Raw genomic sequence first — 13956 nt, forward strand, 5'->3', positions numbered from 1 at the left:
AAGCTCTCCGGTATTGGGAAAGACCCTGGTGAGCGACTACCAGTCAGAGGAGACAATACTGAGCCAGCTGGGCCAATGGTCTGTCTCGCTACAAGGCAACTTCATATGTTCACAGGATACCACATTGCACATGAGGAAATACTTGGACAAGGAAAGTGTAATGAATTACCATGTTGCACGACTCCACTTTCTTCATCTCACACATAGGATTTGAAAACTGTAATCGGTATCTGCTTAGAGGCACAAAGATCAAAGAGATATGGGGCTAGTGAATCAATGATTGTGAGCCTTTTTTACATTGATATAAGATATTGGTTATGTGCCCATCACACTGGTAACTGCATAGCTCCATATGTTTAAAAATAATAGGAAAATATTTTTATAAGAGATATAAAACTGGAAAAGACAGCTGGAAATCTGCAACTGCCATCTCAAAAACAGAGAATGCAACCAGCTGTTTCAAGGCCCTCCTAGAATATCCTAGCACAGCTTCTTAGTAAATCCAGTCTCAAACAACAGAAGCCTTTCTGGAAGAAAGGTTCCTAGCTGAGTAGATGTGTGAGAATTTATGGAAGCAGGCTTAGAGTCAGAATCCACTCCATGACCGTGTCTTTCCCTTGCATACTTTCACCTTAGGGCCTCTTCACAAGTTATTGCAAAGGCATGAAAGCCTCTTTTCCATGGCTTCATTGTGCCTGAACTTCATGGGCAGGGTCCCAAGAGTGTTGGTCGTGGAGAACCTTAAATGACTTGAGTACATCCTTAAAGAATGATGCATCCTTAGAGACTTGATTTCCCACTTTCTTCCAGTGGAGTGATGTTGGTGTTTGGTTGAATGAGCCCCATAACCTGCATTCTACAAATGAGGAAATCCAACCATTGATACGCCTTTGTGTTAGATTAGCAGTTTATGAAACCAGAACATGAACTTTCACACTGCCCTAGATTGATGAGCAACAGATTTTTCCTCTCAATAAAACTGGCTTCTTTCAGTGTGTTTCTAACACTGCCTGCCATCTGCAATCGATCCATTTCCTTTCCAAGCTAACAATATGGCCACCGCATTCAAACCACTCGCACCAGAACACAGCTGCTCCCATTTCTGGGAAGGGATCAAAGCTCAGTAGTAAATACCATACTTTGCAACTTGGGAGTCTCATGTTCAATCCCTGGAACTTCCAGTTAAAAAATTTATGAAACCAGGGCTGGTAAAGATCTCTGTGCAAAGACCTTGGAGAGCAACTGCAGAAGAGTACAAGATTAAAGGTCTGACTCAAAGTAAGGCAACCATATATACAGATACATGTATACATGTTGAGATGCCACAATGAGATCTTTTCAAAAAATTGCAGTTGTTACTAGTCCAAACGTTGCAGTCTTTGAGCCTGATAATCATGTCCCAGCTGATTTTTTTAAATCCGAACTTGTCTAAGGAAGATATGAAGGGCTGTACTCCGGGAGCCTGTCTCAGGCCTGATCAGCAGACACTGCTCGCTCATACATGCGCTCCAGAATACGGTGGGTACTTGCAAAGCTGGGCCTGTCAGAAGGCACTTTGCTCCAACAAAGGCGCATGAGATTGTACAACTCCAAAGGACAGTTATCAGGACACGACAGGACATTTCCGTCTCTCACATAATAGATGACTTCCTCGTGAGCCATGCCATAATAGGGCTGCATGCCAAAGGAGAAGATCTCCCACAGGACCACCCCGTAGGCCCAAACATCAGACTCGGTTGTGTAACGGTTGTAGAAGATGGACTCTGGGGGCATCCATCGTATGGGAATGGCATCATTTTCATTTGCTTTGTAATAGTCTGCGGAGTACATGTTTCTGGAGAGACCAAAGTCAGCAATTTTTACCACCATATTCTCTCCCACCAAGCAGTTCCTGGTGGCCAAGTCCCGGTGGACAAACTTGCGTTCTGAGAGATAGGCCATGCCAGCCGCCACCTGTTTGGCAATGCACAGCTGGTCCATGCAAGAAAGAGTAAGCAAGCCAGGGCTGGCCGGCCTGATCCTTATGTCAAGGTCATTGTTGTTCAGGCTACAGCGGCTGCGTGGTGATCGATTGCGCAGGTATTCATTGAGGTCTCCAAAGGCCATGTATTCAAACAGCAGACACATTGGTTTTCCAACAGCGCACACCCCTGAAATCAAGAACATTCATGAAATAAATAGCATCCTACTAGCAGAGGAACACGTTTGTATGCCCTTACATTAATAAACTGCTACACTCACATATGAGAATAAGGATTTAAAATGTTGAACTTAAATTGAGCACTTACGCCATTGAGATAGAAATAATTAAGTACAGTTCTGTGTGGGATATTTATATGTTTCTATTGTGATATGATAAATCACTGGTAGCTTTGGTTTAACTGATCTCTGTTTTAATCAAATGCATGTTTGGGACTTGTAGGTGTCAGGGTATCTCCAAATGGTAATTTTGTTCTGCATTTGATGACTAAGGAGGATAGAGACCCCCTGTTTTTTCCAGATTATACATTTTCAATTAAATGGCTAAAGGAGATCACAATCTGTTATGCATGCATTAAACCAATCTGAAAGAATATCAACCACCAGACCTAGACATTCATTAGTCCAAGTTTATCCATTATGGCTGTCAAAGAATGAAACAGATAAACAGACTTACCTATTAAAATAGAAAAAATCCTGTGATATGGCTTTGCCTCTCAATACATATGAGATAAAATTAACATTCATATAGTATGTTCAGTTTTGCCAGAGAACTGATAAATGATACTACCATAAGGATACCTAACTTCTTATAAATTATATAATATGTATCTTCGCTATCTTGAATGTGGAAAAGAAGCTGGGAACATATGTTGCCCTACAAAACTTTAAAGGTGCCCTACGGGGTCGCCATAAATCAGCTGCGACTTAACAGCAAAAAAAAATGTTCAGGTTAAAGTAGGCCATCAAAAACTAATAGATTCAGAAAAAACATGGAAACTCATTTAGGATTCTCAGGTATGCTAATCAATCAAATGTTGGAGGTAAACCTTTCTTCTGACCTGAAATATTCTGCCCTCATACGTTACTCTTAAACCTAAAAAAAACCCACCAAATGAAAATGGTGTAAGTAGTACTGATACATTTACACCTTTGCTATTCTAATAGACATTGTCCGTCACATCCTGTATCTTGACATAGTGTGAGACACTGGTCTGTTGCTGGTGGCCTCACTGCTGCCTTTTGGACAAGAAACAGGCAACATTTCTCACTGAGAGCATGCATGCAGTAAAAGGTTCACAGGTCAAGTGATCCTCAACAGTCCCACACCCCCGCATCACTAAACTGATGAATCCCTTTGGCCTTTCCTAATTTGTCCAACATGCTGATAATAAACAAAGAGATCACTGCGAATGAGGCTCCACTTCCCTGTTGCTGAAATACATGGAGCCAATTCAACTGGAAAGGAAAATAACTTCAAACTCCATAGTCACTAAAGATGTTTTTTCCCAGTGGAAGTACGTTTGGTAATAGTCACACTAAAATAAGCGTCAATTTCAATTAATTACTGGAAACAGACACATTCAGACAGGAGCTGCCAAAAGTGACAGCCAGTGACAGGAAGCAGGAGAAGAGGAATGACACAGCATGATGACATCACCTTCGTGTGTTGTTTTGAACTAGACATTACTAGGAAAAGAGAAGAGACATAGATTGCCAGCAGTTCCATGTCCTTAGTAATGGCTGTTTCATTCCTGAGGATTCCAAATGATGTCACAAAAGACTCTTGGGTGCATTCTCAATGCACATGGGTAGCCAGATGTGCCAGAAGCAGCACGAGAGCCCAGCCAATTCAGTGCTCTGCTTCTGGCATGGTGTCTGCTCCCTGAATAATGTCTCCCCTAGTTGGTCTGTACGATTGATATGGCACTGTAAAAAGAGTGAGGGACATCCATTTACATGCATGCACAAATACAAAGTTGGGTTCCATACCTAAAAGTTTGACAATGTTTGGATTGTCAAATTCAGCCATGAGGGCCGCTTCCCTCTGGAAATCTGCCTGCATGTCTGCTGAGGCTTCTTCTTTCAGCATCTTCACTGCCACCATGGTGAATGGTTCATAAGGAAGCAGTCCAGGAGCCCTACGGGTGTGAAGGAGAGAAGGGGGGGCAGAGAGAGACAGAGAGGAAACCCATGTGTTAAAAAGCTCCACAAGCAGCACAGCTGTGTAAAACATGAGCCTCCCTTTCATAGCACAGCTCACGTTCTGCTGCGCTCTGCAGGTTTTTAGGAAGTCTGTGAACACTTCTACTTCAGAAAGCCGCTTTGAGCTTTGAAGGTTTTAATGGCATTTTGCATATGATATGCTGCCGCTGCCATCTGTTTCTTGGTGGTTGTTACTCTTGCTTGTGTTTAATAGGTATTGACTTGGGAGGCATCTTGTGGTGTGGACAAAACAGACGGACGGAAGGAAGGGAGGGAAGGAGGGAGGGTACTGATCCACATGTCAGAAGTAATATATACTCAGTAGAAACTGAAGAGCTATTTATTATTATATTTATTTATTATTTTCAATTTATATCCCGCCTATGCCGGGGCAAACTAGGCAGGGAAATGGATTATGGGAGTAAAGCAAAGAAGACAGAGGTTCAGACACGAAGAAGAATAATGTTTCCAGAGGCTTGAGATAGTAGACAGGTCTGTACCATGTCAGACTGCAGGTGAAGGACCGCATTTTGGAATTCTCCCTTATGATAAAAACACACACTTCAAATAGATAAACAATATAGCAAGCAAAGAGATGGAAGGGAATCTTTGGCAAGTTTTCTATTTGCATGGAGTTGTTTTCCCGCAAAGAAACATTCAAATAAGGACCATCTGAAATGGTGCAGACTTTTCTACCACCTCAGGGTTCTGTCACCTCACATACTTGCAACTGTGAATGCAACCTTTAAAGGCAGACTAGGGGGGCAACTGGAAAATCCATGGGTTGGATCCGACCAGCTCGTCCGCTCAATCTCACTCCATTCCCCTCCACACTACAGCCCTCATTCCTCATAGCTTTTGTACATGCGGCTCAGCATAACCCTTTTTTGAGTGGTTAAAGAGGATGCCCTCTTCCTTTTTAGCCATAAGGAAAACTGGGCGGACCCAGCCTATGGCTGTTCTGCTGTTCACTAGCATTAAGAACTTCTCATCTCTGAAGCAAACTTCTAGTTTTCTTGTTGTCTGCTCACACATCAAGCCTCTATTAAAAGGACAGGATATTTTTCTCCAGGACTGCTGACAACCTTAATCCAGCCCCTGGCTGGATTCTCCCAAGCATGTTTATTGGTAAGTAGCAGCTGTGGAAGGATCTGATCAGACCTGGGCCTGTGGCACAGGGGAAGAAGGCTTAAGTTTCCCCTCCTGTGCAGTATTCTTGACCTCAAATGCTGCTCCAGAGAGCAAATATGTAAGTTTCCGCCAATAGGACAAGTACGTATTACTTATTGGATGTGAAATAATTTATTATTTGCTTGTGGGCACAGAATGTGCTTTTGCTCGAGGAATGACAAACAGCCATGTCTGTGACAATGTCCTCTCCACACTGCCCCTATGTGTATAGAAAAGACGACACCCATTTGAGAGCAAGGAGACCACCCGCAGCCGACTTGCCCAGCTGTTGTTTTAAATGTCAGGGTTATTTTACTATTCAGTGGCTGTAGGAAGTTCTAGTCTCCAAAGCAATCTTCCAGTTTTCTCCTTGTCTGCTCTAGACACATGGCAGCGTGACAGGTGCAGCTGGATACTGTAAATGTCACATCATTGTCAAATGCCACCGAATGGCCAAATGCCCATCTGAAAACAAATCTTCCAGGAGGGCACCACAGCTGCAAGACTGGCCTGGGTGGTTTTGTAACCAAGAGCAATACAATTATCTGCAAATGTCTCAGCTAAAGTTAAATGCCTTTTTGACCTCTGCCTTTTTGGAAAGCTTGCGCTCGGATGAGGGTGGGAAGAGAGCGCCTTCAATGTGCCCACCACATATTTAAGGAATAGACAATGAGACATGCTAGTTGCACTAAAAGGTACTTGTATAGTACTTCAGTGGAATAAGTCAGCCCTGGACTTTTGCTCACATCAAAAGCACTTACAGCAAGCTGGGCTATGAGCAAAAGACATGCAGTCCTGCATTTAAAGACACCCGGATTTTGTGGCCACAACCAGGGCTCTAGTCGGGGGGGAGCTCTCAGGTACGGAGCTCCGGAAGAGAACCTCTAGGGGGCGGGGCGGTTACGTGGTGAAGCCCCGCCCCCTTCTTTACCCCGCCCTCTGCTTCGATCCTCATTCCGTTTGGGAATGAGGATGAAGCAGGAGGGTAAGTAGCCGGGCCTTCTGACACACTTCCGGTGATGTCAGGGGGCATGGCATATGCAAATAAGTTATGCTAATGAGTTATGCTAATGAGCTCCGGCAGCTCTTTTTCTACAACAAGACCCCTGGCCACAACATTCTTGTTCTGCAACTGAAATAAATTATTAAATGGAGCAAATTTGAATATTTAATTTTCATATGGATTCAGCTTGCTCAATGGCAACATGGGATACATTTCTCCTCTTTTTAATTATTTATTGCTAAAAAGATTAAACCATGTTGCAAATCCCGTGGGGCCTTGAAGCAGATCACCATATTTAAAATACCACTAAAATATAATAAAATCCTTGCAGATTTTGGAATTTTGGTTTAACTATTTTGTGAGGAACAAAAATAGAAAGATTATATCGCACAGAAATACAGAAGCAAGGGTACAGTGTTTTTATGGAAGGGAGTTATGTCCTAGATGCCCTGAAAAGGAGACAAAGAAGATCAGCCTGTCCTGATTTTTGTCAACCTGTCATTTATTTTTATCAGAAAGTGTCAGTACAATTAAGACATTTCAGTTCCATAAGGACAGCTTGAAACTTGCTTAATTGTCTTTCAATGAGGACCTGAGACTCTTGGAAATCTGCTGTTAATAAGTAGCTGCCACATTACACAGCCAGGTTTCACTCTCTGTTGTACATCCATAACCAGATTTCCCAGAGAGAGATGCCGAGGAACCATGCCTGTTTTGAAAGCTCGGTGATGGCCCGTACCACTTGCTTCTGAGGTAAACGGTATGAATACAGGTGAAAAAAAAAATGAACAACCACCATCTCCTTTCTACACAGCCAGACAGGGATACAAGCAGCCATCCATATCAAAGGCACTGCCTTGGAGCAACCCATCAATTCATTAAACTGATATTAATTACAATTGTGTCGACTGTATTGCAGCATTAGGCTCTCCCAAGACCTCTTATGGGCCCGAAATAAAAATCTGACTGGATTGCCAGAATGAGGGAGTCACTTGCAGTACCACCATATGCTGACTTACACCATTCTGAGCCCAATGACTTCAGTAGACTTAAAAGGGTGCAACTTTGCTTAGGGATGACTAATTGACTCTGAGGGCTTGAAGAAAAGACAGAGGCACTGATTTTTGCACAATATTGTCCCCATTCCATGCTTAGTTAAATCGTTTAAATACATGCACATATTTTAGCCCTCATTTTTCAAACACTGGGTGTCATTTAAACAATTGTTAGCCATTTACCTTGCTTGAAAGACCCGTCCAAAAGCTCCTTCTCCTATATCCCTTACGTATTCAATATTATTTCGCGGATATTCCAGGCTCAGCAACTTGGGGTTCAAGAGTAGAGGCATGCGCTGGTACATGGGGTTTGGGTGCAATCTGTCCAGTAAGAGCTCGGAAGGAAGTGTTGTCAGGGCGGGTGGTGCTGACTCTCTGAAACAATGAATGGGAGGGAATTTGGTGCAAGCACTATGTCGTGTCCGCAGGTAACTTCCTGAAACTTGACATGCAGGACTAAGTCTGAAAAGAAAGAATGCTACCAAATGCTACCACATGGTATTCATATAAAGCTACTTATATTGTAGGAGTTCTCCTGGGCCCCATTTGGGGAAAGGGATATCATCCCCTCCCTGACCTGATGTGATTATTCCTCAGGAGCATTTATATCTCTTGTGTTTCTCACTGAGGGGCTATAGCTGTAGGCCTATGCACACATAAGCATGCCTTTCCTTTTAGACTAAGGCCATCTGTGTGATCAGTCTGAACACCCCAGCTTTACAGGTAATATGAAATATGAAATATAAAAGGTAACTACAGCAAATACTCTGAACATACACAGCTCTGTGGCAAATAATGGTCATTTGCACTTGTTTTGCTTGCCCTAGGTTGGAAGTTCTTGGGAAGTGCTTTCTCCCCCTGCCATCCCACAGCATCTGGTGCCCCTGTGCACCTTCCACAAATATACTGCCCTGAATCCGCTTTGCTGTAATGTTTTGGAAAAGATCACAGCAAAGCTGGGATGGCACGCAGGTGGACGGGAAAGTCAAGATCTTCCCAGTTTTAATACTGGCAACATACTGTTATAGCATTATAATGCCATAAAAATCTGTCTACCAGGTCTTTGAAATCCCCAGCTTTCATTAAAAAGGAAGTCTCTACCCGCTTTCATTGAGGAGACATGCATTTCCTTTTATATCTGCACAACAAAAGGGGCTAGAGGCTTTTAAAAATGATAGCTGGGAATTCAGAGAACCTGATAGATAAATCACGTTATAATGCTATAACAATATATCAGTTGCTGACTTTTACAAATCCTGGAAAGGGCCCCCTTATGGCTTGGGGGTGAATGTCTGCTGTGAGGAACTGGAGCAGGGAAAATCTAGTGAAATACACCATATGGAACCCCATTGCCACTGTGTTGTGTCAGCAGCTACAGCAGCAACAGTGAAACCAGACAAACTTTAACCATGAATTTATCAGCTGTGGGCCTTTAAAATTTGTTGAGATTTTCCCAGTGAAATCAGATAACTATTTATTATTTTATTTGACTTCTAGCCCTACCTCTCCACAAGCAGGCTCAGGGCAGATTACAATAGCAATAAATAACATAATTCAATATTTAAGTACAGCAATTACTAAAATCCAAATCACAACAGAGCAACTGATGTCAACAATAGCAGTCAATGGCACCATTCAGCCAGTCCATCTCCATCTGTGACAATGTCCTAGGGGGAACAGGCGGACAAAAGACTGGGTAGAACATTCATCTAGGTAAAACATTCATCCTAGCACATGACCAGGAGCTAATTTTGACCTCAACAAATCATATTTTACCATGTTTAAGAAATATGGTTCAAGAATAAAGTCAGTATGTGTTTACCATAGCTGTAGACATAAAGAAGGCAAGATGCCTGTATATTCTGGTATATTTACCAGACAGGCCCTAATGAAGACAAAGGGAACTGTACATGGTTCCAAGGTCAAAGGTCAACATGTATACCAGTCTCTGCTATGACTACTGTACTGAGTAATCATTGTGAGCCAGCTAGAGAGCCAGTGTAGCATAGTGTAGTGGTGAGGGTGTTGGACCAGGATCTGGGAGACCCAGGTTGAAATCCCCACTCTGCCATGGGAGCTCGCTGGGTGACCTCAGGCTAGCCACACACCCTCAGCCTAACATACCTCACAGGGTTGTTGTGAGGATAAAATAGAGAAGAGGAGAGCTATGTCAGCCACTTTGGGTCCCCGTTGGGGGGAAAGGCAGGGTATAAAAGAAGTAAAGAAATAAAGGATAGAAGGTTGCTAAAATAACTGTAGCCAGCCAACTTTCCACCACTCTTACTACATTTACTACATTTAACTACATTTTAACAAATTGACTGTTAACGATACTAGTTTTTTTATACCATATTGAAAAATAAACGTATTTTGTATTAAAATTAATTAGTTCAGTTTCATAGCTAGCCCTCCATTCAAAGCAACGTTCATTATTAGAAGATAGATTTGGTTTTACGTAAAGGACCATGCCTAACAAGTCCTAGATCTTACCTTGTTTTATTTTTCCATTGCTTATGTCTTCGGCAGCAGAGAAGAGCAATGATAATAAGAATGATGACCATTGCAAAGCTGGAGATGATGGAGATAATGACTGTCATGGAGTATGCCGGAGACAAAGCAGAGGAAGAAGGGAAGTGTGGGCTCTCTACATTTGGCTTTGTGGTTCCTTGTGACGATGATTCTAAAACAAAAGCAGCAAAATAATGACTGTAAGTGTGGGGGCATTCATTGCTAGAGGGCTTGTGACATTAATGGTTATGGAAGGTGCTGCTCATTTATGGCAACCCTGTAGGATTTCAAAGAACGATACAAACAGGTCTTGTCATTGCGTTGAGAGACAGCATGGTGTAGTGGATAAGAGCAGAGGCTTCTAATATGGAGAACCCGGTTTGATCCCCCACTCCTCCACATGAAGCCTGCTGGGTGACCTTGGGCCAGTCACAGTTATCTCAGAACTCTGTTAGCCCCACCTACCTCACAAGGTGACTGTTGTGGGGAAAGGAAGGAAAGGTGATTGTAAGCTGCTTTGAGACTCCTTAAGGTAGAGAAAAGTGGGATATAAAAACCAACTCTTCTAGCAATACTGGAGTTCCTTTATGATCTCCTATCCAGGGCAGACTTTGCTTAGCTTCTGAGATTTGAGATCGGGCTTGCCTGGACTATCCAGGTCAGGACTATGACGATAATTTCTTTTCTTTTTCTTTCTTTTTTTGCCAAGCCAAGAGACGTTCAGAGATTTGTCATTGCCTGCTTCCGTGTCACAACCCTTCTGTTCCTTGGTAATCTCCCTTCTAAATACTTCCTTAGCGTATGAGGTCTGATGAGATTAGGCTAGCTTGAGCTATCCAGGTCAGAGCACTAATACATTTATGAAAGTCAGAGAGCTGTCACAATACCACCAGGAACTTCCAGCCAGTGTGGCACAATGGCACCTTTCTGGGCTAACAGACCAAAAATCTCTGGCTATAAATTGTAAGTTATAGTACCTTACCATCTCCACAAAGTGGCACATTGCAGTATTCCCATTTTACAGAGGAGTCCGCTGTGTAACACCAGGGACGCACATCTTCACCTCCTGGATTGCGGCAATAGTTTTCTGCATTGGAGAGCTCTGGGAAAAGTTGAGGGGTTCTTCTATGTGGATGGGGTGCCTAATGGCAAGAAACAGTTTAATGAATGCTTTCCACTATTACTTTCTTCAGCAGCTCTTAAATTGGGGAAGGGGGAGAGATTACGTAGTTGTGTGATTTGACAACCATTTTTTCTGAAGAATATATCATGCCAGCAGCATCTCACAAAGAGTTAAAAAGCTCCTTTTGTCCCTACAAAATGTGTGATGGAACTTTGGCCTACAACCAATCATCTCCTCAAAGACTGGAACCACACACCATTGGATATTGTACCACCACAGTAATTCAACTTCTATGTTTGTTTTTTAGGAAAAGCCAGAAAACGAATAATTATGATAATGCGATAGCCAGCAACGCCTGGATCCAGCCAAAGCTGCTGAATAGTAAAGCTACATGCTGATATTAGAAATATCACCAACCAATCAACCAATCAATCATAACATACAGAACATAAGACTCAATTTGCAAGGCATACTGAACGCTTTCTTGAAGCTTCATACAGAAATTTTGCAACACTTTCAATTATTATTCGATTCTGGGTTGTCAGCAAAAAGTAAATCTTACATTTATCAGGTTTCCCTGAATACTTTCTCAACCATGGCTCAATGAATGTAAGGCGCAGGTCTGAGTAGAAAGTACATAAAAGCAACACATGTTCAAGAGTTTCTATATCCTGCTTAGTGCAGGAACACAATCTACTGTCGAATGGGATTTTTTGGAATCTCCCATATAATACTGCTGATGGCAACACATTAAACCTTGCTCACATATATGCTCTTCGTTGCCCCGGGTTCATTAAACAAGAGATACTCAGCCCTATGCCCAAAAGGTAAAGGCCCCAATTAAGGGGGAAATGTGACCAGGGGAAAATATTATATGCCTGGGCAATCTCCAGCTGCTCTGTTCCTCATTTTTAAGCTGAAGTGATCGATTTCCCTGCTCATCTTGGATTGAAGTTGCCCAAAGGCAAAGGGTTGGATCCAGACTAAAATGGTGATTTCCACTCATTCCCCCTTCCTGCTGCATACCCCCCTCATATTGTTCCTCCTGATTCTCCTATACCCCAACATTTCACAAAGATCAGTGGCCTGTAGTACAGAGGGAGGTGCAGGCAGCCATATTTCATTTGCTGATGTAACATTTAGTCTGAATTCAGCCTAAAGCTTTAATATTTTCTTCTTCATGAGTTGAAAATACACCTTATCGGATTTAGGATCTTCCATTTACTGCCCTTGGACTTTCACTTTCTATATAGAGTTGCCAGATCCAGGTTGGGAAATTCCTGGAGATTTGGGGTGGAGCCTGGGGAGGGCAGGGTGTGGGTAGGTGAAGGACCTCCGCAAGGTACAATGCCATAGAATCCACCCTCCAAAGCAGCCATTTTCTCCAGGGGAACTGATCTCTGGAGATGAGCTGTAATTCCAGGGGTTCCCCACATCCCACCTGGAGGCTGGCATCCCTATTTCTATATCCAGTAATCACCTTCCTCAGACATCTTCTGACTTACTTGCTTTAATGCCTAACAATGCTTTCTTTGGAATATTTTATTTCTTATACAAAGATATATTTGCACATAATTTTCATGCTTAATCACAGAAGATGTAAATATATTATAGCAAATAATCACAGTAAATATATTTCAAAATAACCTGTCAATGGTGTAAGAAACCAGTTAAGAGGAAGTATTTAACACAGAATGATATTTGTTGGGATCAAATATGCACAGATGTTGCCTGGTCTAAAAAAATGTGCTCCTTGGAAGGAAATAACAATAATAAACAAGGTAGGCAATTCTACCCTAAACCTTATCTATCTATCTATCTATCTATCTATCATCTATCTATCTATCTATCTATCTATCTATCTATCTATCCATCCTGCTGAGAAATTACAAGAACAATGTAAGAAAGGAAAATAGGGAGTTTAGGACCAATTTGTTAATTACAATAAAAACTGAGATAGCATCCAGAAGTTTTATTTATTAAAGAGTGGTTAAGCAAAGCACAGAAAACCTTGATGATGGTAAAACATATTCACCTAATAAGATTTAAAGAAGGGAGATAAACTTGGACTTTATGGGTAATTGGACCCCTTTTCTGAATGCTTGGAATAAGAGATTTCATCAGAAGATTTCAAGGGATATTGAACACATAGGAATACATAATCTACCTTTGACCGAGACAGACAACTGGCCCATCTCTCTTAATATTGGTCACTGTAACCCAAAGTAGTTCTCTGAATTTTTGGGCAAAGATTATTTCCCAGCCCTGATACTGGAGATCATTTTAAATGGAGATGCCAGGGACTGAAATGGAGACTTTATGTATGCAAAACATACAATCTACCAGGAAGCTATGGCATGGCCCTTTCTTCTTCAGTGATGATGAAGAAGAAGAGATTGGATTTATACCCCATCCTTCACTTGGAGTCTCAGAGTGGCTTACAGTCTCCTTCCATTCTTCTCCCCACAACAGACACCCTGTGAGGTAGCTGGGGCTGAGAGAGCTCGTTCAAGAACTGCTCTTTCTAGAACAGCTTTGAGAGAACTGTGACTGACCTAAGGTCACCCAGCTGGTTGCATGTGGAGGAGTGGAAAATCAAACTCGGTTCTCCAGAGTAGAGATCGGCACTCTTAACCACTACACCAAACTGGCTCTCAATGATGGCTTGTATGTGTGTAAAATGCTGTCAAGTTGCATCTGATTTATGGTGACCCCCATCAAGGGGCTTTCATGGCAAGTGCGAAGCAGAGGTGGTTTGCCATTGCCCTCCTTGGTGGTCTCCCTTCCAAGTACCGACCCTCCTTAAGCTTCCAAGACCTGACAAGATCAGGCTATACCCTGCTGCCTTCCCTCCAGTGATGTGGTTCCTCCTTCAATAATAAGACAGTATAACTTATACGTTTTCATTTTCT

General features: G+C 42.3%; 1 protein-coding gene across 1 annotated transcript in view; it reads right to left on the minus strand.

The window, feature by feature from the left end:
- Positions 1-1450: 1450 nt before the first annotated feature.
- The window catches only part of MUSK (muscle, skeletal, receptor tyrosine kinase), a 64659-nt gene continuing 52153 nt past the window's right edge, over positions 1451-13956 (minus strand). Inside the window, exons 13-17 of the mRNA XM_015416046.1 lie at positions 10904-11063; positions 9904-10093; positions 7597-7788; positions 3973-4121; positions 1451-2150 (exon numbers count right to left, since the gene is read on the minus strand). Coding sequence (XP_015271532.1) covers positions 1468-2150; positions 3973-4121; positions 7597-7788; positions 9904-10093; positions 10904-11063 — 1374 coding nt within the window. The 3' untranslated portion in view covers positions 1451-1467. The remainder of the gene's footprint in view (positions 2151-3972; positions 4122-7596; positions 7789-9903; positions 10094-10903; positions 11064-13956) is intronic.

The sequence above is a fragment of the Gekko japonicus genome, unplaced genomic scaffold, assembly GCF_001447785.1.
Source record: "Gekko japonicus isolate JY-2015 unplaced genomic scaffold, Gekko_japonicus_V1.1 scaffold226, whole genome shotgun sequence".
NCBI classification, from domain to species: Eukaryota; Metazoa; Chordata; class Lepidosauria; order Squamata; family Gekkonidae; genus Gekko; species Gekko japonicus.